Raw genomic sequence first — 27,065 nt, 5'->3', positions numbered from 1 at the left:
AGGAGCCGGGAGCCCGAGGGGTGGAGCCGCTCCTCCCCCAGGACGCTGCTAGTGAGTTCTTCTTCTTGCACGTGGGCGTCTCTGTTACTTTCCCGTCCTGGACACTGTGTCGCGGAGACCAACAGGGCTCATGTCCATTCCTTCTCAGAGTACGTGCAGGTGGTGAGCCCCTGCGGACGTGCCTCCCCCCCCCCGGGCTGTGCCGACTTGGTACGCTCCGGTCCGTGACTGGCTCGCGCCCGCGCGGAGGGCTCGGAGGGTCGCACTGCTGCGCCTGCGCGGCGGGAAGTCCTGCAAGGGAAGACCCTCCTCCCGGAGCCCCGCGGTCGTCGGATCCTCTCGCGGGCGGCCAGCCGCCGTCCTGGTCCACCGAGCCGCCGTCCTCCTGCTCCACGCGAGCCGCGCTCCCGCCTCCGGCCCCGCCGACAGCGCCTCGCAACCCGGCTCCCGCTCACTCGGGACGATGGCGACGGCTGAGGGTGAGTGGGGGGCGTCCGGGCCGGCCGTCTCGGTGCGGGGGTGGACACGTGGCCCGAGGGCCGGAGCCCGGGCTCCTCGCTGCCATGGCGGGGAGCTGGCACGCGGTGCTCGCAAGTCAACAAGCTGTTGCAAAAGCAACGGCTTGGAAATCTAATGCTGACTTTTTCAAAGTCTGGGTTTTGCAGGTTCATAGTGGAGCCGTCTGGAAAGCTGGTCAGCATTCGTGTAGTTTTAAGTAGGTGTCCTATTTTTTCAATAAAGGCCGTTGATGGCTTTTGCGGAGCTCCACGGCCCACAAGCAATTAAAAGAACCTTCCTCGCTTTATTGTTTTTGTTTATTGTCGTCGGGAAAGATGGTTCTTGCCGTGTGTGCTGCTACAACCTGCACATATTCCTTCCACCACTTGTTAAGGCCTGTTTTTTTTTTTTTTTTACTCAAAAGATAAATAGTAGACGTAAAGGAAGGTCTTCCTTCCGTAGCTTCACCGCCCAGGTGGCGGCGGCCTCGGCCTGAGCTGGGCTGGTCAGCAGCTGCTTCTGGCTCTCCCACGTGGGTGCAGGACCCCATGCTGGCGCCATCCCGCTTTCCCAGGAACGGAGCTGCGGGGATTAGGACCTGCGTCCAGACGGCGCCGGACCCGCAGGGCTGAGACACGTTCTTTTAACACACGGGAAGACGTAGTTAAGGTCAGATCAGGATGTGGTCCAGCATGAAAAGCGGCCACATGCGATGCTGGCCCGTTCTCATCCTGATCTAGCATCCTGCCAAAGGCAGGATGGTGTCTTGCACCTTTGCAGCTGCTGGGGACTAAACCAGCTGACAAAAAGCCCTCAAATCTTTAATCAAATAATTTTTTTTAAAATTGTAAAGACAGATCTAATTCCTCGACTCATTCTCCAACGTGATCCTTTTCTCCTAGGCAGAATTAAAAAATTAAGCATTTTGGGCACTTTTAACACACTGAACATTTATTTTGTTTGGAAAGTCAAACTTCTTAAGAGCCTCCCCCAAAGGGCTGCAGTGTTCAGGGCAGGGTTGATTCAGAACTGAAAACCAGGAGCTTCTTCCAGGTCTCCCACATGGGAGCAGGGGTCCAAGGCCTTGAGCCATCCTCTGCTGCTTTTCCAGGCCACAAGCTCCCTGCTTAAGGATGGGACGTGGCGCAGGCTGGACTTGTTCTGGTTCCTGCACCACAGGCAAAGGATTACCTGACAGACCCCCTGCTCCGGGCCATGGTTTCTGTCCCAAGGCTCAATCAACCTGGCCTAGAGGGCTTGAAGGATGAGTGAGGGAAGTGGAAAAGAAAGGAACAATGTAGTCAGGCCTGACAGATTTGTCGAAGGAGCTAGGGGGACATGAAAATTCCATGGAAGTTGCTTCAAGAGTACAGTCTCCAGGTGCCAGTTTCACTCCCTGAATCCCTGCCAGCCGCTGTAAGCCACGACCTATGTCCAGGTCTTGCACGCGGAGAACAGGAGCCCAGGTCCACCCAGGCTCTGTCCTGGTAGGGAGCTAGAGATAGGGATGGCCCCCAGAGACCCCGAGCTGCTAAGGGGCTATCTTAACTGCTAGGCCACAAAGCCTGGCAATAGACCCTTCTAGACTTCCTTCTCTGCTAGCTAAACTAGGTTAGGTGCATCACTAGCAACGTGTTCTCCCACCGTCTGTTTATCATGTTAGACTGACATACCATGAGCTTGTGTTTAGTCTGTCTTCCTCAGGCCCAGGTCCCCCAAGAACAGGAACTTGGGGATTCCCTGGTACTGGCGTGTGCTGAAGACCAAAACAAGTCATGGTCTGAGGGCATGAGGTGGTTGCCTGTCTAGAGGTCTTTGAATTTCTGTCTCCTATCGATGTCTTCTAGAGTATTCTTTTTCATGATTAGGCCCTGCTTCCTGGTAAGGTCTCACGGCATCACAGTTGGATTCCTTCCTGTTTGCCTCCTTAATTCCCTACAACTGTTAGTGCAGGAACAGTGTCACTGGGGGTGGGGAGAGGCTAGGCCTGCAGAATACAGGAGTGAGCTTCCAAATGGGAGTGAATGGAAATACCTCCTTTGCCTATTCACTTGGCTGGATTTTTAACCATTTTTTTCTAAGATTTATTTATTTATTTTTTTTAAAGATTTATTTTTATTACAAAGTCAGATATACAGAGAGGAGGAGGAGAGACAGAGAGGAAGATCTTCCGTCCGGTGATTCACTCCCCAAGTGAGCCGCAACGGGCTGGTGCGCGCCGATCCAAAGCCAGGAACCTGGAACCTCTTCCAGGTCTCCCACACGGGTGCAGGGTCCCAAAGCTTTGGGCCGTCCTCAACTGCTTTCCCAGGCCACAAGCAGGGAGCTGGATGGGAAGTGGAGCTGCCGGGATTAGAACCGGCGCCCATATGGGATGCCGGGGCTTTCAAGGCGAGGACTTGAGCCGCTAGGCCACGGCACCGGGCCCAGATTTACTTATTTTTATTACGAAGTCAGATATACAGAGAGGAGAGAAAGAGAGGAAGATCTTCCATCCGATGATTTTCTCCCCAAGTGACCGCAACAGCCAGTGCTGTGCCAATCCGAAGCCAGGAACAGGAACCTCCTCCGGGTCTCCCACACGGGTGCAGGGTCCCAAAGCCTTGGGCCGTCCTCGACTGCTTTCCCAGGCCACAAGCAGGGAGCTGGATGGGAAGTGGAGCTGCCAGGATTAGAACCGGCGCCCGTATGGGATCCCGGCGCACTCAAGGAGAGGACTTAAGCTGCTAGGCCACGCCGCCGGGCCTGATTTTTAACCATTTTTACCTGCCGTGGAAATAAGCAAAAGTCTGGGGAAAAAATACCAACAGCTTATTCCTATAAACTAGGATGGATACTGTTTGGTGAGCATGTGCGTAAGACCATAGCTAAGTTACAAGGGTGTATTCAGCCCTGCGTGGTAGCTTGGTTGTGGAGCGTGCACAGCGTCTCACTCATAGCATGACCCAGGCTTGCGTCTGCTGTGTCCTAACTGCATGAGCTCGACCTTTTTGATCCAAGTTTCTGATCTCTGTTACATCATTATTCCTCACAAAATTATGTTTGTGAAACGTGGTACGTGAAAAACTACTTGGTAGCCTATGAGGTTCTCTGGAGATGATTTCATTTTTATCAAATTATCCATCCCTCTTTGTGTTCAGGACATTTCTTCCTGGAATCCGATAACATGTCTTTCTTATGTCCACAGTTATGAACATTGGTAAGAAACTCTATGAGGGCAAAACCAAAGAAGTATATGAATTGTTGGACTGTCCCGGACAAGTCCTCCTGCAATCCAAGGACCAGATTACAGCAGGAAATGCGGCCAGAAAGAACCACATGGAGGGAAAAGCTGCGATCTCAAACAAAACTACCAGCTGCATTTTTCAGCTGTTGCGAGGAGCAGGTGAGTGGCTGTCTGCTCTCCATGTGCACGGACTCTGGCTCCGTCTCTCCTTGATGATTTTCATGAGGAAATGACGTTTGAGTCAATAAGTGCTCACCAGTTGTATGTTCCGGTTGTTCCAGGAAATAGGGAAGCAGCTTCCACACCGCCCCCCACGCCACTTTTCATGTGCACTGATCTGTTTCATGGAGAGATGGCATTACTTCGATTAGTTTCACATTTGGATGTGTGTTGCAAAGTCAGGTTTTTTTTTTTTTTTTTTTCCCCCAAAGAGAGAAGGGGAAATGGCTGTCTTCCATTCTCTGGTTCAGTGCCCAGATGGCTGCAACGGCCAGCACTGGGCCAAACTGAAGCCAGGAGCTTCTTGCAAGTCTTCTGACTAGGTCCTTGGGCCTTGCTTGGTGCTTTCCCGGACCGTAGCAGGCTGCTGGATCTGAAGCGGAGCATTCGGGACTTAAACTAGTGCCCATATGGGATGCTGGTACCACAGGTGGAGACTTAGCCTGTGACACCACCACGCCAGCCCCAAGTGCAGCTAATTTAAATCAAAGCAAGAACTTGCAGACTTCACAGTACACAAATCATTGGTAATACTGTTTCTGTGCAAATAGTGATACCGTGTGCTAAAGCTGAGATGTGACGTGATAAAAGTAAAAAAATATAACAAAATGGTTAGACTGTACCTGCCCTGCCCTGTAGCGGGCTCTTGAAGCTTTAATATAGTTGGTGGATACCCTTGATGTAATCTGCTCTTCCAGCCATTTGGAGTGTCTGCGTCAGTCATCCTCTTACCCGTGTCCAGAGCAACAACTCAGACACTCCGACATGAGATGAGAGAGCTCCCCCTTCCCCTCTAGCCCTGCTACCCTGTGTCCTCCCTTTCCCTATTCCAGCTGCCTGCCACATGTGGCATCAAAACATGTTCCTGTTTGTAGCATGGTGTTTTCAAGGTCCACTCATAACATAAATATCAGAGATTGTCTTCATTCCTTTGACAGCTGGACACCCGCTAGTGTGGTGTGTGTGGGTCTGGGGTCCCTCCTGTTCATGAGCGTCTGCCTATCGGAAGCAGTGCTGCTGTGGACGTGAATGTACAAGCCACCTGTTGGTGTCCTGCTCGCAGTTCTGTTTGATAGACATCTGGGAGTAGAATTCTTGGATCTTGTACATTTTAGCTATTAGTAGAGACATTATTCTTTTCCAAGGCCACCATATAAGATGCCTCCCATGGGAAACATCACAAGGTAACTCTTTATCCCTGTTTTCTGTTACTGTTCCAATTAGACAAGGAACAAGAGCAGTGCAATACGATTATTTGATGTTTGTTTCTGACCCAAGCAGCTGGTGTTGGATACTTTCAGGATTGTTTGCTCGTGCATTGAGAGAGGGGCTGTTTGTGCTTGTAGCACGCAGTGATGCTCTACAAGGCCACCTGTGTAGTGTACACTATGCAGCACCAGAGTCCTGCAGTCAGGGCCTTTTTTTTTTTAGCATTTATTTATGTATTTTTATTGGAAAGTCAAAGTTACAGAGAGAAAGATCTTCTATCTGCTGATTGACTCCCCAAGTGGCCACAACGGCTGCAGCTAAACTGATTGGAAGCCAGGAGCTCCTTGATATCAGATGTGAGTGCAAGGTCCCAAAGCTTTGTGCCATCCTCAGACTGCTTTCCCAGGCCATAGGCAGGGAGCTGGATGGGCAGTGCAGCAGCCAGGACATGAACTGGCACCCATATGGGATCTTGGCATATTTAAGACAAGGACTTTAGCTATCGCACCAGGGCCAGTCAAATTGCATATGAAGTTAATTATGTCGCTTGGGATAATGACTTGTGTGAAGATAGGTATTCAGTAGCAGAAGGGTGGCATAAATGGTAGCCTCTGGACCTTCTGGCTCGCTTTATAATTTGCCATGTAGTAAGATGAAATATTTAGGGAGCAGCATTGTAGAGTAGTGGGTCAATGACATCTCATGTAACATAACTTTATGTCTGCGCTGCTCCAGTTCCGATCCAGCTCGCTCCCTGGTGATGGCCTGGGAAAAGCTGCAGAAAGTGGTCCTGTCCCAGGGCCACCCATATTGGAGACATGCATGATGCTCCTGGCTTCACCTGGCAGGGCTGGTGGATTGTGGCCATTTAGGGAGTGAACCAGCAGATGGCAGATTCCTCTCAGATCCTTCTACCTTTCTGGAACTCTTTCAAAATATAAATCTGTAAAAATGAAGAGAAGTTCATAGCCTTTTAAAAAGTGTTTCTCATTGATGTACAGGTATCAAAACTGCTTTCGTCAGGCAGCACGGGGAGACGGCTTTCATCGCGCCGCGCTGTGAGATGGTTCCCATTGAGTGGGTCTGCAGGAGAGTAGCCACCGGCTCCTTTCTCAAAAGGAATCCTGGCGTCGAGGAAGGGTACAGGTTTAACCCACCTAAAGTGGAAATGTTTTTCAAGGTGGTTATTTCTGTGTCTTCATAATTGTAGTAGCAAAGTAATAGTTACAAACTACCCAAATTTAAGCAATTACTAAGACTTTCAGGATAGCAAATGTCATTCCACAAACTTGGCATCAGTAATGTCTATTCCTACTAGTGATAGAAAAGTTTTCAGAGTAAATGCCTATGAAAACCCTCTTTCTGTAGACCAGGCTGTGTAAGAAAAGCATCAGTTGGGAGCTGTTACGATGCAGCAAGCCCCCTGCCATGCAGGCATCCCTTGTAGGCCACCCCAACTGCTCTGCCTGGGCGCCTCTCCCTGCTAATGTGCCTGCGAAGGTGGTGGAGGCCGGCCCAGGTCCTTGGGCCCATGCCACCCCTGTGGGGGAGACATGGAGAGAGCTTTTACCTCTGACGTCTCTTGGATTAGCAGCTAGTGTCGGAGAGGCTTGTCATTCTGTGCAACTACTTATCAAAGCTGATGGTGAAGACTCGGAAATGTGATTTTGGGAAGATCTCGCCAACGTACATTCAGCTTCCCTATTAGAGTCAGTGAGGAAAAACAAAACTCAGAATGTGTGTAAGTTATGAAGAGTTAATAAAAAGATGCTTGTAAAGAAATGGAAGATTCAGTCAAATACTTGGTGACCTAGAATAAGGTGCTTGCATAAAAACTTTGAGTTTTTAAGTAGTTGCTGAAAGTAAACAAATGATTGCTTTTTTGTATTTATTTTTTTTTTTAATTTTTTTTTAAGGATTTATTTATTTTTATTGGAAAGTCAGATATACAGAGAGGAGGAGAGACAGGGAGGAAGATCATCCGTCCAATGATTCACTCCCCTAGTGAGCACAACGGCTGGTGCTGAGCCAGTCCGAAGCCAGGAGCCAGGAGCTCTTCCGGGTCTCCCACGCGCGGGTGCAGAGTCCCAAAGCTTTGGGCCGTCCTCGACTGCTTTCCCAGGCCACAAGCAGGGAGCTGGATGGGAAATGGAGCTGCCAGGATTAGAACCAGCGCCCGTATGGGATCCTGGCACATTCAAGACGAGGACTTAAGCCGCTAGGCCACGGCACCGGGCCCATACAAATGATTGCTTTAAAGAAGTATAAATACTGTATTAAAGAAATTGAGTGATTTTTGAGGAATTATTGCTTAAGAAGGGAAGGGCATTGGTCTTTGACTTTTCACTAACTGCTGCTCTCCCTCGTTCCCAGGATGACGCCAACAATGACCCACAGTGGTCTAGGGAACAGATCATTGCTGCCAAGTTCTGCTTTGCTGGACTTGAGATAGGTCAGACTGAAGTGGACATCATGGACCGCACCACACAGGCTATTTTTGAAATCCTGGAGAAATCCTGGTCGACTCAGAATTGTACCCTGGTGGATATGAAGGTGCAGAGAAAGCCAGCACACTTGGTGGACGGGAACCGTGTAACCGAGCGGGAGAGTTGTTGGTAACTTTTCTTTGTGGTCTGCTATTTTTAGGTTGAGTTCGGTGTTGACGTTACTACCAAAGAAATTGTTCTTGCTGATGTGATTGATAATGATTCCTGGAGACTCTGGCCGTTAGGGGATCGAAGGCTGCAGAAAGACAAGCAGGTAAGTGACGCTCAGCCTTGTTGCCCTTTGCAAACCCTGTGAGCAAGGAGAGGAGATACTGAAAGGAAGGTATGCTGCTTCCTAGTGGGGGGATGCAATGTGAAGTTTACATAACCACCATCTCAGTTGGTCTTCTCAATAGAGTCATACACCAAAAAGACAAACATCAGTTCTGTTTGACTAAGTAAAAACTAGAGCACTGAGCAAATCTGTATTTTTCAGGCACCTTTTCTGTTCTTTATTGAGGGAAACAAAAATGGGGCAAGCCTACATACCTAAAAATTCTCAGGCTAGTGTAGAAAGCATGTAATCTTGCATGACCATAGAATTGGTTTGCAGCTGAGCTATCAGTAAATTGGAAATGATTTGTAGATGAAGATAACATTTCAGAGACATCACTTAGTGCAGACTCATCATCATCCCTGCTGGAACTCAGAAAGCAGATGCTCCAGGCACAGGAGATAACGATTTCCTGAACTTTGTGATTTTCTAGTCTTACCGTGACCTGAAGGAAGTGACACCTGAAGGGCTGCAGATGGTGAAGAAAAACTTCGAGTGGGTTGCTGAGAGAGTGGAGGTGAGCCTTTGCCGGCAGCCTGTGTCGAGTTTGCTTGTGAGGAAGTCTTGTTTCCAGGGTGGGGGTGGACGCCATGACTCAGCTGATGTGTACACCTTTAGGGAGTGTGCAGCCAGACCATCCTCACCTCTAGCTGTTAGCCTGACAGCTGGGGTCCCTGCCCCGGTAGCAGATACCTCGCATTTCCTAGCTGCCTCTCCCAGGGCTTTTACCTCAGGATGGACAGAAATCCAGGGAGCTTTTTAAAGCATTGCTTTCATTTTTCATGTGTTACTGCTGTAATTCCATGCAAGTTGAATGGGACTTGCGGTTATCCAAAGTTATAATTCTCTTTGATAACTAGTTACATGGGAATGCAGTTTGAGCTCCAAGCATACTAGTTAGATTAATAGCATGATCTCTAAAACCTTCATTGAACCGAAGGCCCTAAAACCTTTATGATGAAACAGTTTGCTATAGTTTTTTGAATATTAATGAAAAGGTTTCAGTATTTATCTGATTAAGAGTATGATTTATTGGCGGGGACAAAACTTATTTTATGTGAAAGGCAGAGTAACAGAGGCAGAGCTCTTTCGGCTCCTGTCCAGGTGACTGCCACAGCCAGGTGTGTAGTGAGAGCCTCGTGCTTGCACGTCTTGCACTGCCCTCCCGGGCACAGCAGCAGGAAGATGGAGTCAAAGCAAAGCAGGTGGGACTGGAACTAGTGGTTTAGTGGGAGATGCTAGCATTGTAAGCAGTGACAACACCTGATTCTGGACCGCAGTTTAGGTCCTGATTGGGAAGATCGCTGTCTTTAATCTGTTTTCTGTCTGGTTCTCTTTTCCAGTTGCTTCTGAAACCACAAAGCGTAACCAGGGTTGTAATACTGATGGGCTCAACTTCTGATCTTGAGCACTGTACGCAGATCAAGAAGGCTTGCGAAGGTTTTGGAATCCCCTGTGAGCTTCGTGTGACGTCTGCTCATAAAGGACCAGACGAAACCCTGAGGATCAAAGCAGAGTATGAAGGTACACCTTAGGTGATTCAGCACTGAGGGCACTTGTCAGCATCACAGAGTGGATTAAGAACTCCGCCATGGTTCCAAAGAAACATCGTGGAGTATGCTCAGCTTTTGTGTCAGTCGTTGCCAAAGAGCTTGAGATAATCAGGGGCTTATGCAAGAAATGGACAGAGCAAAAGGATTGTAGGCTTGAGCAGAAAAACAGGAGTGGGAGGGTGAGAAGCTCTGGGATCCCCTCCTGCTGACCCGTCCCCGCGTGGTGCGCCTGGTATGCTCTGATAGACCGTGGCCCGGCAGTCATCCGATGCCCAACGTTGAGATGGGCAGTCTAAGAGCACAGGACGTGAATGGTAGCACCTGTTTTGGGTTTTCAGTGGAAATAAAGCTGGCTGCTTCCACTGTAGTTAATAACCATGGGAATGTAATTATTAATCTGAGTGGACTCATAAGGGTAAGGGTCTCAAAATGTTTGGAAAAGATTTCTTTGAAAGGCAAAGTTATAACAGGATGCAAGTGTCTTTGGAGATTCAAGACTTCCAGGAGTACAGGCACCTTGACAATTAACCCTTTCACACCTTCCATTGCTTTCCTAGTGCTGGATTGGAACTGGAGCACTTCAGGCTCGAACCAGTACTCAGAGAGGCCGCCAAGTGGCCACTTAACCGCCTATGCCATGACGACAGCCATTGAATAATGCATTAAACCTACCTTGAACTCTTTTTTTTTCTATCCAACTAGTGACTCGTCACTACTAAGTGTTCCTGATGCCCTTTTGGTTAAAGACTGCTTGGGGTCGAGAACCCCAAGTTGTTGCTCTTGATTTCTGGAAACCAAAGCAGAAGAGGCCTGCAAGATATCCTCCTGGACACGCAGACACTCCCCTCACATTCTAGAACTCAACCTAATGTGTTCTAGTTGCTTTATTACCTTGCAGTCAGTGGCAACGTGATAATGAGTGATGTATCTTAATAACTGGATCTCATTGATGGTTTTTAGCAGAGAAAACTACTTGGAACTGAAGAATATAATGTCTAGAGTTCTTTCTAAAAAAGGGACCCCCCCCCCCCAAAAAAAAAACCCAATGCTTAAATCTCCTGTGAATGTTTACCAGCATGCTAACCTTGTCGTTTCCCAGGGGATGGCATCCCCACTGTGTTCGTGGCAGTGGCAGGCAGAAGCAACGGCCTGGGCCCAGTGCTCTCCGGCAACACCGTGTATCCAGTCCTGAACTGTCCCCCGCTCGACTCGGAATGGGGAGCCCAGGATGTGTGGTCCTCTCTTCGACTACCCGGTGGTAAGATAACTTTTTTAACTGTACATTACAGTGCATTCAAACAGGTACAAGAGTAGCATGAACATAATGATGGAAGGCCAAGTATGTGCCAGTCTGTCTCTCATGGACCTAGTTTAAATCAAAATCATATTACTCCTACCCCAGAATACTTAATAGTTACTTCTGAAAATCATCAGATTTCTGTGGCTCTTCAAGCTCGTCTCGATGTCTTGCTTTGTGTGGCTGGTTTCCTCAGTTGGGAATCCTCATAGGAAGCTGATAATCTCTTCAGTCTTTCGTTTCATTCTTCCTATAGAATTTTTCACATGAGATATGGTTGATTATGTTCCTATGTGAGAGGAAAGGGTAAAATATTAAAGACTCATAATTTCAAAGGCATTATAGTCTTTGGGGGGTGATGTTGGAACAAGATCTGCTGGAAAAGCAGTGCTATCTCAGACTTTGCTCCCTTGTACTCTGGCATCAGAATCCAAAACTGCACTGCAGTAATACGGGCTGGTCCATGGCATGCAGTCGGGGTGGGGCAGGGTCTGTGAGCTCACCATCCGGATGGTGCATTCAAGGAAATAAAGAAAACTTCCTTACCATGGGAAAAGGGAGGGAGATCGAAATACAAGACGCACAGAGAAGCAGTTTATGCCACAGCATCATAATCAAGCTCTCTGTAATCAAACATCTGATAACCTTTAGATGATTGCCAGTCAGGCTCATTGCCAGCATGTCACCGCAAGCCCTAAGGCTGGAAGAGGATGGAGATAAATAATCCAGATCCTAAACAGCAACTACCAACCCTGAATAATACACTCAGCAGTGCTCTCGTTTGTATATGAAAATGAAACAAAAAAACTTTTAAAGATTTATGTTTATGGACCTAGTGGCTGAAAGTCCTCGCCTTGAATGTGCCGGGATCCCATATGGGCGCAGGTTCTAATTCCGGCAGCTCCACTTCCCATCCAGCTCCGTGCTTGTGGCCTGGGAAAGCAGTCGAGGACGGCCCAAAGCCTTGGGACTCTGCACCCGCGTGTGGGGGGCCCAGAGGAAGTTCCTGGATCCTGGCTTCAGATCGGCACGGCACTGGCCATATTTGAAAGTCAGATGTACAGAGGAGGAGAGATAGGAAGATCTTCCATAGGAAGTTCACTCCTGCAGTGGCTGCAGTGGCTGAAGCTGTGCCCGTCTGAAAGCAGGATCCTGGAGCGTCTTCCGGGACTCCCACATGGTGCAGGATCCCAAGGCTTTGGGCCATCTTCGACTGCTTTTCCAGGCCACAAGCAGGGAGCTGGATGGGAAGTGGGGCCGCCGGGATTAGAACCAGTGCCCATATGGGATTCCAGCACGTGCAAGGTGAGCTGCTGAGCTACTGTGCCAGGCCCAACAAAAGACTTTGAAAGCAAACATTGAAATAATCCAGCTGTACCCAACCAGCTCTACAAATTTTGCTTAAAGATGTGCTACAGATGAAGAATGGCACCATTACAACCTAGAAGAAGACAAAAGGAGAGACCATCTCACTAAAACCATAAGAAAAGCTTAAAGCAGACTGAACTTTAACATTTATTTCATTTTATTGGAAAGGCAGACGAAATTACAGGGAGGAAATATGAAGATCTCTCCCGGTCCACCCCCCAAGTGACCGCAGTGGCAAGTGCTGAGCCCGTCCGACGTCAGCAGCTTCTGTGTCTCCCACGCGGGGGCAGGTTCCTAAGGCCTTGGACCATCCTCCACTGCTTTCTCAAGCCACAAGCAGGGAGTGGATGGAAAGTGGAGCAGCTGGGATACCAGCTGGTTCTTAAAGTTGGAGGATTCGTCAGTTGAGCCACTTGGTCAAGCCCCTGCTGAAGGTCTTAAAAGGTACTGTGTCTTTGAGATGAGAGAAATTCTGTAGCCCTTTGGTCATGAACCGCAACAAGAAGAAAGGAGAGGACAGTGCGCCCTGAAGGAATATGTTTTACTTCACACTGGCCTTTTCTTCATCATTGCAACAACTTCTCCGATTTAAGAATGGGAAGCTGTTAAAAAGGCAAGAAAAAGTTTTTTGTCAGTGGAACTTAATCAGTTGGCATCCACTGTGGGGTACCTGGAAAAGTTTTACACAGATAGCTTTGGTCTGAGCTTCCAGTTTAAATGAGTAAAACCTAACTGCCAGATTCTGGAAGCACTGTGGTCGGAGCTAGGGATTGCACATGTCTAAGTTAGCTTTCGTTTCACACCTTGCATTCCTTGCCTCAGCTTGCCCACCTGAAGTGTTTGACCTTTAAACAAAAAATGTTTCGTTTTGTTTTCATCCGCTTATTCACTCTTTCACTCTCCGAGGAGCTGCAATGGCCAGAGCTGAACCACTCTGAAGCTGGGAGCCAGCAACTTCTTCTAGGTCTTCCACATGGGTGCAGGGTCCCAAGGCTTTGGGCCGTCCTCGACTGCTTTCCCAGGCCACAAACAGGGAGCTGGATGGGAAGTGGAGCTGCCAGGGTATGAACTGGGGCCCACATGGGATCCCGGGGCTTTCAAGGCGACGACTTTGCGCATTAGGCTGCCATGCAGATCCCCTCCTGTAGCCTTTTACAGAGATAATTACTCAGGTCAGAAAGGAGAGCGTAGGGTGAACAAGGCTTATGAGTTTCAGGCTTGTGGTTGGTCCTTTCCTGTCAGCCCACTTTGACTTTCCCCACTCCCCAGACTCAGCTGAGCTGTAACTCCTTGTGTTAGCAGGTAGCTCTAGTTCTCCTGCCCGGATCACTGCCAGAGCTGAGATGTACCAGAACCAGGAGCTTTTTCTGGATCGGCCATGTGGGCCATTATCCTGCTTTGCTAGGTCAGAGTGGAGCAGCAGGACACAAATCAGTGCCCAAATGAGATGGCAGCACCACATCTGGAGGATTAGTGTCTGCCACCACACCCTCTTGTTAGATCTCAGTTATGATGTCACATTTCTTGAAACTACTCTGGATTTGATTATTTTGCTTAACATTGTTGAAATAGGGCGGTGAATGGGATTGGGGATGGGCGCGAACTTCGGCCTGGGGGTTTAAATTCCAGCAGCCTTCCGGCTGCTGGTGGGTCTCAGGACGGGGCGTCTCATGCCTGGATCACAGACGCCAGCCACCACGTGTATGTGGTGAGCTGTCCCCGGGCGGCCAGTGCACCATTTGGCGCCAGGCTCCGCCTGCTAGTCGCCCAGCTGGGACCTCTGGGGTTTAAGTACTTTGAATCACTGCTTAGGTAGCTCCAGGTTGAACCCACTGTGCTTCTGGGACATGAATCAATCCTAAAGATTCCCAATGACAGTAACTCTTCCTTTGAAGAACTTGTAATCACTTAACAGTGCTGAGCACTGAATACCAGTCCATTAAAAAGCTATGGCTTGGGGTTGTCCAGCAGAATCATATCCTTTTACCTGACATGATGATGTATCAGGAGAAGGGTCACATTATGCAGGGCCATTACATTAACTAGCACTGGAGAACCATATCCGGGGGTATATTCTGTGGAGGATGTGCGGGCCAAACCCTGTGGAAATTCTAACCCCACTGGTTAGCTCGAGAGTTGCAGTGTGGTGGACTAAGCTAGGTGTGACCAAGGAGCCTGCCAGCAATCACAGGTAAAGGAACCCGCCAGAGTCTGGACTGGTCAAGGCAGCAGCACCCAAATGTGCATCCTAAATAGGGTGCGGGGTGGGCCGGGCTGCAAAATTCACCAGCTCATACAAGGCCAAATGGAAGGCTAGACTACACTATGCACTGGCCTAAAACCCGATGGCATGTATGAGAACTGGGTCTGGGAGTGGATTAAGTGGAGGAACTTGGGAAACTCCCTTAGTGAGTCATAGCTCCTGCTGGTGAACATGTGGTCCAGACCTGGGGTTCGGGCAAGCTGGGCAAAGTAGCTCCAACAGCTGGGTAATGTGTCAGTTGGTAATGGAACAGGGTATACCGGGCAGGACTGAGCAAACCTTAGCCCACAAGCGAAACTAGAGACCAGGATGGAGCATAGGTCATGCCGAGCTAGGCTCTTGCACCTACTGGTCTACGTGAGCCAGCAACGCTAAACCACAGTGTCTAAGGCAGAGGTCGGCACAGGTAAGAGGCTGAGCCAGGCCGAGTCAGAGCAACCACTGGCATGCGTGTGATCTACGGCTGGGAACAAGCCCGATTGGGGAGCTAAGGGGACAACCCTAGGTGGGTTGAGGTTCCCACCAAGGGGCACGTGGGCTGGAATGGGGGCTGCGTTCTGATCAGGAAACGGTTGTAGTCTCCCTTGGCACAAGTTTGGACTGGGATTGGATGCACCGAGCCGGTTCAGACTCCAGCACCCTCTGGTGTCCTGGAGGACCAGGGTAGATGTGGGATGGACTAGGCAAGGTCTCAACCCCTACTGAGCCACGTGTGAGCCATATGCGGGTATGGACAAGCCATGCTGGGCTGAAACATCCAACAGCAAGGACCAGTTTGGGTTGAAGGCCAATCAGGAAAAGCCACTGTTCCTGCTAGGACAGGAGGTGAACTGAGTAGGGCTGGCTCATGGACCCCCTGGTATGCACAAAATCTGGCACTGGGAGAGGTTGTGATGGAGGAGCCTGGGCAACTCCTCTGGCAGGACACAGACCTGGCAGGTAAGCGCAAGAAACATGACAGGAAACAGCCCAGAACAGGCCATGGAAAGTTACCCACTGGCATACATTTGGCAAGGGTCGGGAGCAGACCAGGCTGAATCAGTTCACGTCATCCACTGGCAAATCCGAGCACCAGAACAGTGTGGGTCAAGCCAGGTTCGGTCGTGCCAAGATGAGGTTGCCTGTAGCAGATGTGACTGCAGCACCCATCCAGCACATGTGAGAACCAGGAATGGAGGGGGCGAAGCTGGCAGGGGGAATAAGGGGTGGTTCCCTTGCCGGATAGCTACTCCCCCTGGAGAGCGTGAGCTGGGATGGGGGCAGACCAGACTAAGCAGAGCTACAACACCTGTGTGCCTCATGTGGACTAGATCAGACAAAAGCCAGGCTGGGCTGATTATTCCTACTGGTGCAAACAAAATTAGAGCGGGTGAGGGTTGTTTGGGCTTAGCCACAGCATCAGCTGGCAGAAGCTGGCCCCGGGTTCTAATTCTGTCAAGTCAAACCACAGAACTACCTGGAAGAGTGCATAATCTGGAAGTGGGAGAAGCCTGGGAGGGAAATAGTGGGCTCCTCCCTCTTGGGTTACCATTCCCACGGGAGGACACAAAAACTAGAACGGGCTGGGGTGGCTAGACAGACACCCAACAGCATCTGTGTGGGCTGCATAGTGGAGCTGGTTAGATGGAACTAAGCTTTAATACCCAATGACATGTACGAGAGCAGAATGGGGTGTGGGACTGACTGGACTAGTCTGCACATACTGGCAAACCAGGGTAGGAGGCGGGCCTGGTGGGGATTATTGTGGGTCGCTCCAACTAGCCTGCAGCTCCCACTGGTTTATGCGAGGGCCAAGTATGTGCTGGGCAGAACCAGGCTGGACTGCAACACCCATTGGTTCCATTGGAAGTTCCAACACCCATTGGATGTCGGGGCTAAAAAGAGAACCAACCCAACGATTGCAACCACCAGCTGATTGGGGAAATGGACTGTGCTGGGCCCTGTACTTGCTAGTAGATATAAGAATCTGGTCTGAGAACACCTCAGACAAAGTTTCTTTGGAGATCTCCCCAATCGAAATGCTGGACTCAGAACCCTAACCAAGAAAAGACAGAAGACAGAACAGGTCAGTCAACCATCTCAGCTATATGTTGGCAGCGAAATACTTGGCAAACGGAGACTCTATGATAGACTATGTCAATTAGTGGATTCTTCAAAGACCTCATCGTGCTTGGAGTGGCAAGATTGGCAGCGATTCATAACTGGTTAACCATCAAAACCGCTTGAGCAATAACCTCGGAGCATGCCCTACATCCGGGACCTGGGGTGGGTGGGGCTTCTCCCTCAATATCCCCCTTTAAACATGAAGGAAACAATATGGAAATAATAGTCTTACCCACTTTCCTATAGCCCTTGAACCTTTTTACCCTAATTAACTATGTGAAGATTGTCAAAAATATAATAAAAAAAAAAAACAAAAAAAAAATTGTTGAAATAGTTCAAATGCATAGACCAAAAAAAAATGAGCCAGTAAATTATATTAAAACAATTTGTAACCCTCAAGTTTGTAGAAATAGTTGTTTCTACCCACTTAATTCTCTTGCCTTTTTTACATTACCATCTCATTGTGTCTATATGAAAGGGTTTGCCAGGTTGATTCATCATTACTGACGGCTCAAAGGTCTTCCTCCACTGTTTCCCACAGGTGTCTGCTGTTCGACTATTCTTTCTCCCCAAGGAGCCGCTCGGCTTGCTGCTCAGATCCTTGGATTCAACGACCACTTGGTGTGGGCCAAACTGCGCGCGAGCCTGTTGAACATGTGGATTTCCTTGAAGCAGGCTGACAAGAAAATCCGAGCATCCAGTTCCTAAGAAGGAACGCCATTTCCTTTTTAGGGGAAAAACTGATTTTGTAGTTTAACCATAAGGGCGAAAAAATCATGTGAGTCGTAAAGACAATTTTTAAATCAAAATTTACTAATAAATAAATTCTTAGTGAAATTACTAATTGGACAGCTAACAAACTGTTAGGTCTGTACCATAATCATAGAAATAAGTAGCAGCATCACTGTGCCAGCAATGAATGTCCTGTTACAAACACTACTCGTCCTCTTCTGTTTTGGAAAACTGTTTATTTCTTGGGTGTGTGGAGCCTTACTGCCAGCTGTATGCCTTTAGAGTTGTATTTTTCAAATATCTTTTTCAAGGATACCCTCTCTGCCCCCACCCTCCTAAAAACCAGAATGTTCCTTCATTCATCTACTAAGCTCGGACCTCTCACTGCCCTCACCGTCCAAGGTCAGAAGCCTGCTTTCATCTGTCAAGTTCTTCTCTGACTGTTGGGATCATTATTCATCAGGCAGCTGGTTTAATTTCTGGTGAATCTCCTGTTCTCTTCCCGATCTAGAAGTTTCTACCCTCAGTCCAGCGCTTTCCAGGTTGACCAAGGACGTCTAACATGAGCAGTTTCACACCATAGTGTCCTTTGAGCACTGGCCTTCTCCCTGGTTTGTGGTGGTGGTTGTCCCCGCAGGCTGTCCATGAGGACTGCCGTGAGGGACGTGCCTGGCTACGTTTTGGACTGCTGCACATCTGTACCTCTTGTTCTGTGGGGGCCCTCATTTTTGTCATTAAAATTGGTTACTAGAGCTTCACTTAGAGTTCTGTTTGATCATAAGCACCAGGAAAGGAGAAAATACGCTTTATTTCTCTCAATAAAGAAAGTGAATCCCGGAATATCTGCGGGTGCAGATGCCTGAGGGCTTTGATCATCCAGACAGGTCAACAGGGAGCTGGATCGGAAGCGCAGCAGCCTCGAAAAGCATGGCTGGGAGGCTTGAACCGGCCGCTCCCTGAGACCTGCATGGAGCCATCTGACCAAACAGGCTGCAAGTTGAGCCTGCTGGGGGTACTGGAAGAATTAACCATGGATTGTACCTCCTTGTCCCTCTTCCCTTTTTAAATAAATAAAAATATTTCTAGAGAAAGGAAGCCAGGGTGGATTGTGATGCAGTAAGAAGCAGAACCTGCTCTGCTTGCCTTTCAGCTTCCTGCTCTGGTGCCTGGGAGGGCAGCAGACGATGGGCCTCGTTCCTGGGTCCCTGCCACCAGAAAGCAGGCCCATGCGAGCGGTGGACCAGCAAGTGGCAGGTCTGTGCCTTGCAATCTTAAGTCATTTTGATGGACAATACTAACTCCTGCACAGTTCTGGGGACATGGCACAGGCAGTGGAAGCTAGGCTTGCAGAGATGATGGTTTCTACAGTAAGCTTCTAGAACTCCCACGCCCTCAAGTGAGGTTAGGTGAGAAATACAAAGCAAAAACTTGGTCTGCTTAAATGGTAGGGATAGTGAACGAAGTGACAGCCTTGGTCTAAGGGACCCATAGTCCAGACAGAGGCCTGGAATGTTGGTTAGGAGAACATAACCAGCAAAGCTGGAGGCTTCCTAAACTTTGGCTCTTCGCGTCAACACTGAAGCATCAAAAGTTATCAGCCCGGGGCAAACGTGGGAGAGGCTCAGCTGTGCAGCTGCCTGTGTACGAGCATCCCAGGGTGAGTGCTGGTTCAAGTCCCGGCTGCTGCACTTCTGACCCAGTTCCCTCCAATGCACCTGTGAAAGCAGCGGAGCATGGATCAAGTCCTTGGGCCCCCGACACCCACTTGGGAGACTGGGCTGGTGTTGCAGGCTTTTGGCTTCAACTCCTAGCTGCCGTGGCCATTTGGGGAGTAAAGAAACTGAAAACAAGTTGGCTGGGGTGAGGGGGTAAAGAGATGGACAGGAAGGTCGGTGAGCAGGCCTTCCAGCAGAGCCTTAGGTTGGGTGGTTTTGGGTCTGCCTAAGGTCCCGATTTCGTGTTCTCTGAGGGTATGCCAAGCGCCCTCACACAGAACAAGCAGCATTTGGGATCCCTATTTCACAGCCCGAACAAAAGGGAACTTGGATGGTAGCTTGCTCTCCCCATGGCAGTTGCAGTCACTCCTCCAACCCCTCTGTGGCCTCACTGCGGGCTGCTCTGCAACTGCAGTTAATGGGGCCCAAAGGGCACCCCGAAAGCTGTGTTTCTCCTGTGGAGGTGGAAGAGGGCAACGACTCCCTCTGCTCACAACGGTCGTCCGGCCTCGTTCTGCGGCGGCGGCGGCGGCGGCGGACGTAGGCACCTTGGAGCTGCAATCCCAGGCCCGGGTCTTCCAGGCCGGCCTCCAGAGCCCCGGCATCCTAGGACACACCTACGGAGAGACGCCGCGCCGTCGCCTAGCAACCGCCCGCTTCCTGCCCGGCAGGGATCCTCTTCCGGGGCCGAGGTCGGCGCGCTCCGCCCCTCGTCCCCTCCAAGATGGCGAGCGGTGGCAGCGGCGGGGTGGCGGTGTCTGCACTGTGGAGTGAGGTGAACCGCTATGGCCAGAACGGCGACTTCACGCGCGCCCTCAAGACGGTCAACAAGAGTCAGTGCCGGGCGGGCTCCGGGCCGGGCCGGGCGGGCGGGAGGATAGGGTCTGTTCCCAGGGCGCACGGCGGCCGCCGTATAGCCGGCGCGGCAAGCAGGGGCGAGCTGCGCGCCCCTCCACCTGGCTGGGACCGGCTGGAGGGCTGGGGCGCGGGCAGGTGGCCCCTCCGCGCCCCGGCTGGCCCGGGGCTCTGGGGTGCTGGGCGCCACGTGTCCTGCCCTCCCTGCACTGCCGCGGGACCTCTGCAGACCGCAGCCCCTCACTCCGACCTCGTTGATGTGGATTGACGTGTCTTCGCCGCCGCCTGCCGTGGCCGACACCCCGATTTGGAGTTCGGGGGTCCCAAACAGCACGGGCGTTGCACGTCCCGGGAGCCGCAGCGGCGGGAGGGAACCTGCCTGGGACACGTCATTCCAAAGCCGCAGGGCCTCGCGGGCAGCAGAGGGAAGAAGCGGGGTGCCGTTCCCAGGGACAGAGGCGCCCCCCCACACCTCACCTGTCATTCCAAGTCAGAAAATGGACAGTGCAAGCGGGGAGCAGCGTATCCAGGGAAGGCTGGGCCTGCTGTTGCCCCCTTGGGTTGCCTCTCGGGGTCTCCTGCTTCTGGTGCGGGCTTCCGTGTTTGATCTTTGAATATTTTACTGTAATGTAACCTTGCATTTTACTGCTCGTGCCTAAACACATTCCAGCTCCGTGTTAGATCTAGAAAGACACAAATCCGAGGTACCCTAAGACGGACGTCAGCGGCGCAGCCAGACTGTTAAGGGGAAGGCTAGTGAGGGGTGCCTACAGTTGCGCTGCTGGGGATATGAGACGTCAGAGAAAAACAGCTGTAACTACTTAGATGCACTTGATTCTTAAATTTAGTCTGAACTTCAGCCTCTGGCTAGCTCGCTCTCCCACCAATACTGTGCACTCCGTAGCAATGCACAGTGTTTTTGCGGGAATCATTTAAACAGTAAAGGCAGTCCGTTCACCAGTATGTGTTCCTAAAAATTTTTTATCTGTATTTTGTTTTCCTTGAAAGGCAGAGACAGAGAAAGATGGACGACAAACGTTCCATCTGCAAATTCACTGCTTGAATGCCCATGGCATGCAGGTGGGGCAGCCGCCAGGGGCCAGGAGTCCCGCTGGGACCTGCCATCTTCCTACATTGGCACCAACATAAAGTAGCCTGGCCAGCAGAGGAGGCAGGACCTGAACCAGGCATTCCAAGTAGGGGATCAGTGTCCTGGGCAGAGACTCGACAACCTGTGTTTTAATATTATTCGTACCCTCTACTCTGACTGGACTGCTGGTGTTAAGTACCCTAAATCCAGGACTGGAGGTTTTGACATGGAACAGCTGATAGCGTTCCAAGCTGAACTTGACTGCTTGCGTCTGTGCTTGTATGTCTCTGTGGGCAGCTTAGTTGGGAAAGGAAATTCTGAATAGTTTTTGGAAATATTGTCAGCAAGATTGTCTTTAATTTTTATTTTTTAATTTGTTTGTCTGTAAGTCAGGGTTGCAGAAACAGAGAGCAGGTGGTCCTCCATCTGCTGGCTGTCTCCCCAAGTGCCTGCCACAGTTGGAGCTGAGTAAGGTCGGTCTAGACCAGGAGCCTGGAATTCCATCCGGGTCTCCAGCAGTGGTGGTAGGCCACCCGAGTACTTGGGCCATTGTCCACTGCCAGGGACATTAGCAAGATGCTGGACCAGTAGTGGAGTAGACAGAACTTGAACCGTGCCTCTGGGAAGGAGCGCAGCATCCAAGCAGCAGCGGTTTAGCCCTGCACCCCAGCGCCTCCCCTCATTTCATTTTCTTGTAAAATGGGTTTTGCACTCATACTCCCTTTGCAGATCAGAAAACTGCGATTTGGCTATCCAGGCATTTGCCCAAGACATCCAGCTTGCAGTGAACCTGTGTCGTTGGCTTCCAGAAAAGTGAATAATTTTTCTTTTCCAGTGTGATCATGAGGTACAGATAAACAGGATATAGCGCACATCCCAAAATGGAGGTGCTAGAAAAACAGCTTCTTTCTTGCTTCATTAGTTCATTATACTTTTTTGCTATATGCATCTTTGGAAACCTCATCTCATTGAAAATTTAATCTATAAGTGTATTGTCACTCTGTAAGTTAAAATGAACATTTTGTTAATGTTTTGATTAATCATATCTCTATATTAACATTGGCAGTGTAGCTTTTTGAGGCCAGGGTAGGAAAGCATAATAAAAATGTAAAAGGAGAGTGCCTTTAAAGTGAATGTTTGTGGGGATGGTGCTGTGGCTCAACAGGATGATCTGCCACCTGTGGTACCAGCATCCCATGTGGGCACTGGTTTGTGTCCCGGCTGCTTGCCATGCTGCTCCCTGCCTTTGGCCTGGGAAAGTAGTGGAGGTTGCCCAAGTCCTTAGGACATTGTATCCACGTGGGAGACCCAGCAGCTCCTGGCTCTTAGCTTTGGGTCAGCTCATCTCTATCATTATGACCCTTGTGGAATTAATCAGCCAGTGGAAGATCTTTGTCTCTCTTTCTGTGTAAGTCTGCCTTTCAAATAAAAAGTAAAGAAACTTTAAATCTTAAAAAAAAAAAAATGAACTTTCTGGGGCCAGCATTGTGTAGCAGGTAAAGCTGCCACTTACCACACCACCATCCCAAAGGGCTTCCGGTTCAAGTCTGGCTGCGCCACTTCCAACCCAGCTGTCCGGCAGTGTGACTCGGGCCCCTGCACCTGTGCGGGAGACCTGGCTGGAGCTCCTGGCTCTTGACTTCCCTCTGGCTCAGGCCTGGCTGCCGTGGCCATCTGCAGAGTGAACCAGCAGATAAACACCTCTCTCTGTGACTCTGCCTTTCTAAGAAACAAATCTGTTTTTAAAACGTGACTTTCTTACCGTTGTCATCCAGTCCTGCAGATCAACAAGGAAGATGTGACAGCCTTGCACTGTAAGGTGGTGTGCCTAATCCAGAACGGGAGTTTCAAGGAAGCCCTGAATGTCATCAACACCCACACCAAAGTGCTGGCCAAGTAAGTGGTTCAGGTCATCGTCGTTTGTGGTCTCCAGAAACTCTGGTTGTGACCTCTGCCATGGCTTTTCACACCAGAGGGTTTTTGTTTCATTTTGTTTGGTTTTGGTTTTGGTTTTGGTTTGGTTGCCATTGCCAGTGCTTCTGAAACTGGATAGATCTTTTGTTCTTTTTTGCTTTAGGCAGCTTTTCTTAACACTCCTGTCTGAGAAGAAACTGAAGAGAGATGTGGGGCATAAATATAAGTGCTTGGAAACTCAGGAGAGGGACTCGCAGAGCTCTGCAGAGCCCTCGGGCACGAGGGTAGGCAGTGCCGGGAAGGTGAGGGTGCGTGTGGGCTCTGGATTCATTGTGGTTTCTAGGATGGTTTGGCGGACTTGGCTGGATCTCTGTGCCCAGCTCCACCGAAAGCTGTTTAGGTAGTTGTGGTGCTAGGTAAGGTCTTGCGTTCTGAGAGTTTTTTGATAGTCTTTACAACACACGGCAAGTTTTAAAAGTCTTGTTCCCTGGTACTGTTATTTGATTTTTATTTACATTTATGCCTAGGCCTCAGAAGCTATGTGTATTGAAATTTAGCTTGTAACACGTTTATTCTCTAATAGAGTTCTGATATGTGAGATACAGAATGGTGTATAGTAAGTGTCCTTTTGTGAGACAAGGAGGATAGAAGAGTTTACGTAGATAGTGAATAAATATAGTCACCGAGTGTGAGGAGAAAGAGGTTAAATTTGGACAATACTGGGTGTAAAGCCTCTTACTGTAGATGTTTTTGTTTTTAGATTTGAGCTGTGCAAATGTGTTACAGAGTGAAAAGCAGTGTTTAAGCTTCTAAAATGGTCAATAAAGAGGACACTGCTTGTTGATTAAGCCTGTCTGTGATGCGGTGGCCATTTGGCCTGGTGATGGAAACACCTTGTCCGGACTGGCAGTGCCTGGGTTCCCGATCTGCCTCTGTGCCTGACTCGGCTCGTGCAGCCCTGGGGGACAGCAGGACTGGCAGTGCCTGGGTTCCCGATCTGCCTCTGTGCCTGACTCGGCTCGTGCAGCCCTGGGGGACAGCAGGACTGGCAGTGCCTGGGTTCCCGACCTGTACCTGGTGCCTGACTCGGCTCGTGCAGCCCTGGGGGACAGCAGGACTGGCAGTGCCTGGGTTCCCGACCTGCCTCTGTGCCTGACTCGGCTCGTGCAGCCCTGGGGGACAGCAGGACTGGCAGTGCCTGGGTTCCCGACCTGTACCTGGTGCCTGACTCGGCTATTGCAGCCCTGGGGGACAGCAGGACTGGCAGTGCCTGGGTTCCTGATCTGCCTCTGGTGCCTGACTCGGCTCGTGCAGCCCTGGGGGACAGCAGGACTGGCAGTGCCTGGGTTCCTGATCTGCCTCTGGTGCCTGACTCGGCTCGTGCAGCCCTGGGGCGGCTGGGGCGAGAGGGCCGCAGTGATGACTCCATCAGTGGGAGATCAGGATTGAGTTCTGGCTCTCTCCTGCACTGGGCCTTTGAGGAGCAAGCAAGGATGAGAAGGAATTTAAAGTTCATGCCAGGACTGTTTCTTTTGAATGTTGGCTGTTATGAAGTAGGCAGGTTTTTGTCAAGCTTTTTGGGTAATTGAATAAAACATTATTAGTTGCTTTGGTAAATATTTCTCATCCTGTATTACAGTTGAAACTTAAGTACAAGTTTTCAATAATCCTTTTTTTTTTTTTTAAGATTTTTTTTTTTTTTTTTTTTTTTTTAAAGATTTTATTATTACTGAAAAGCCGGATATACAGAGAGGAGGAGAGACAGAGAGGAAGATCTTCCATCCGATGTTTCACTCCCCAAGTGAGCCGCAACGGGCCGGTACGCGCCAAACCGATGCCGGGACCAGGAACCTCTTCCAGGTCTCCCACGCGGGTGCAGGGTCCCAAAGCATTGGGCCGTCCTCTCCTGCTTTCCCAGGCCACAAGCAGGGAGCTGGATGGGAAGTGGAGCTGCCGGGATTAGAACCGGCGCCCATATGGGATCCCAGGGCTTTCAAGGCGAGGACTTTAGCCGCTAGACCACGCCGCCGGGCCCAAGATTTATTTTTTTAATTGGAAAGGCAGATAAATAGAGAGGAGGAGAGACAAAGAGGAATCACTCCCCAATCTGGCTGCAACGGCTGGCCGGAGCTGATCCAAAGCCAGGAGTCAGGAGCCTCTTCCAGGTCTCCCATATGACTGCAGGGTCCCAAGACTTTGGGCCATCCTCAACTACTTTCCCAGGCCACAAGCAGGGAGCTGGATGGGACTTGGGGCGGTGCCCATGTTCAAGGTGAAGGGCTTTAGCCACTAGGCCATCATACCGGGCCCAGTGTTCAGTATTCTATTAGTGCAGATGAACATTTAAGTCTCTGTATGTAAGTAGTGCTTACATGGTTGTATATTTGCCAGTTGTTTGATTTTAACCATTAAGTTACTTTCAGGTTTTCCGTTACTGTTTTCTTTGCTAATTATTTGTGTTTTGGAAAAGTTTAAAGAAGCAGTTTTCTCATGACTTATTTATTTTTAAATTTTATTTGCAAGTCAGATATAGAGAGGTCAGAGAGGAAGATCTTCCATTCATTGATTCACTTGCCAGGTGTCCATAACAGCCAGAGCTGAGCCGATCCGAAGCCAGGAGCCAGGTCTCCCACATGGGTGCAGGGTACCAAGGCCTCGGACTGTCCTCAGCTGCTTTCCCAGCGACAAGCAGGAAGCTGGATTGGAAGCAGGGCCTCCGGGTTTGGAACCGGTGCCCATACGGGATCTGGGCACGAGCAAGGTGAGGACTTTAGCCACTAGGCTATTGCGCTGAGCCCTCTGACTGTTTTAAAGAAACAGGAGACAGATAGCTGGTTTTTATTTAGCGATTGATGCCTCTTTTGTAGCAGCAGAGGCGCCTGGGCCAGGCTGGACTGGGAGCTGAGGGCTCGGTCCAAGTTTCTTATGGGAGTGGCAAAGCCATCACCTGCTGCCTGCAAGGGTGCGCCTAGGCAGGAAGATGGAATTGGGAGCAGAGCTGGCATTGGCACACTGACCAGGCCTTCTGACATGGGATGCTGGCATTCAGAGGGCCAAACTCCCAGCTCATATCTTACTATCTCTTTGAGAGATAAATATAGCACCTTCTCAGACAGACTTGGCCTACTGGTTAAAGTGCCTGCGCCTGGTGTCCCAGTGCTCGGGGTTAATGTGGGTTCAGGCTCAACCCTGACCCTAGCTCCCTGCTGTTGCAGACTCTAGAAGGCATAGATGAAGCCCCAGATAGGCGCCCCAGTGAGGCGTCTAAGTTGGATATTTCCTCTCCTGGTGTCAGCTGAGCAGGTTGGCCTGCTGTGGGCGTTTGCAAGGTGTGCCAGTGGAGGGGCCTGTCGTTAAAAAGAAATGTATCAGTGGGGCCCGGCGCAGTAGCCCAGTGACTAAAGTCCTCACCTTGCAAGCCGCAGGATCCCATATCGGCAACGGTTCTAATCCTGTGGCCCCGCTTCCCATCCAGCTCGCTGCTTGTGGCCTGAGAACGCAGTCAAGGATGGCCCAAAGCCTCGGGACCCTGCAGCCATGTGGGAGACCAAGAAGAGGCTCTTGGTTCCTGGCTTCGGATCAGCACAGCTCCGGCCAGCTTGTGGCCACTTGGGGAGTGAATAAACAGATAGAAGATTTATTTCCTTTCTGTATCTTCTGCTATATGTATATCTAATTTCAGTAAAAGTTCAAAAAATAAAAATCTTTTAAAAAATACAATGTTCAGATTGTATTGATGTTTGATTATTTAGCCAACTTTTTCTTAATACTTTTTAAAAATCTTTATTTTTAAAATATTTATTTGTATGGGTGAGTTACACAGAGAGCGAGGGAGGGAAGGAGCTGGGGGGAGTGCAGGTGGGGGGAGAAGAGTGTTCTTCCTGGGGCTGGGCCGGGTTGAAGTCCAGAGCCAGGAACTCGGTTGGATTGCTGTCTGTGGCAGGGCCTGATTGCTGAGGCCGCCTTGCACTGTGCCTAGGCAGCTGGGTTGGTGGTGGGGCAGCCGGGGCCCTGAGCCTGTGTTCACACGCATTTTGGCATCTAAGCGGAAGCTGCACCTACTCTGCTACAGTGCCGGCCTTCTTTCTCATGCTTAGAAAGAAAACGACACCTCCCCCCGCCAAAAAGTGTATTTATTTACATATTGAAAAAGCGAAGTGACTGATTTTTTCCGTCCATCAGTTTACTCTCTGGGACCTGGGC

General features: G+C 50.0%; 2 protein-coding genes across 3 annotated transcripts in view; both read left to right on the top strand.

Moving 5' to 3' along the window:
* Window positions 1–193: 193 nt before the first annotated feature.
* On the top strand, window positions 194–17,353 carry PAICS (phosphoribosylaminoimidazole carboxylase and phosphoribosylaminoimidazolesuccinocarboxamide synthase). The gene is made up of 9 exons (XM_004590906.3): window positions 194–479; window positions 3,686–3,883; window positions 6,154–6,332; window positions 7,526–7,705; window positions 7,799–7,912; window positions 8,406–8,489; window positions 9,316–9,496; window positions 10,625–10,783; window positions 17,098–17,353. Exons 1-9 carry the CDS (start codon window positions 464–466, stop codon window positions 17,262–17,264), a joined length of 1,278 nt encoding a protein of 425 aa, XP_004590963.1. The 5' UTR covers window positions 194–463; the 3' UTR covers window positions 17,265–17,353.
* A 2,336-nt stretch (window positions 17,354–19,689) lies between these two features.
* Window positions 19,690–27,065, top strand: part of SRP72 (signal recognition particle 72) — a 29,672-nt gene continuing 22,296 nt past the window's right edge. The window contains exons 1-2 of one of the 2 annotated variants that reach the window (XM_058667270.1): window positions 19,690–19,836; window positions 22,724–22,844. In XM_058667270.1, the coding sequence (XP_058523253.1) occupies window positions 19,728–19,836; window positions 22,724–22,844 (230 nt within the window). In that variant the 5' untranslated portion in view covers window positions 19,690–19,727. The remainder of the gene's footprint in view (window positions 19,837–22,723; window positions 22,845–27,065) is intronic. The other variant, XM_004590865.2, reaches the window with a different exon arrangement.

The sequence above is a fragment of the Ochotona princeps genome, chromosome 7, assembly GCF_030435755.1.
Source record: "Ochotona princeps isolate mOchPri1 chromosome 7, mOchPri1.hap1, whole genome shotgun sequence".
NCBI lineage: Eukaryota > Metazoa > Chordata > Mammalia > Lagomorpha > Ochotonidae > Ochotona > Ochotona princeps.
This window is presented reverse-complemented; position numbering and strand designations above follow the sequence as displayed.

What these genes read in the sequence shown, in the direction of transcription:
- PAICS (XM_004590906.3), top strand. An exon ending in TCAGCTGTTGCGAGGAGCAG is followed by an intron (nt 3,884 to 6,153) that starts GTGAGTGGCTGT and finishes ATTGATGTACAG; the next exon opens with GTATCAAAACTGCTTTCGTC. An exon ending in CTCTCTTCGACTACCCGGTG is followed by an intron (nt 10,784 to 17,097) that starts GTAAGATAACTT and finishes TGTTTCCCACAG; the next exon opens with GTGTCTGCTGTTCGACTATT.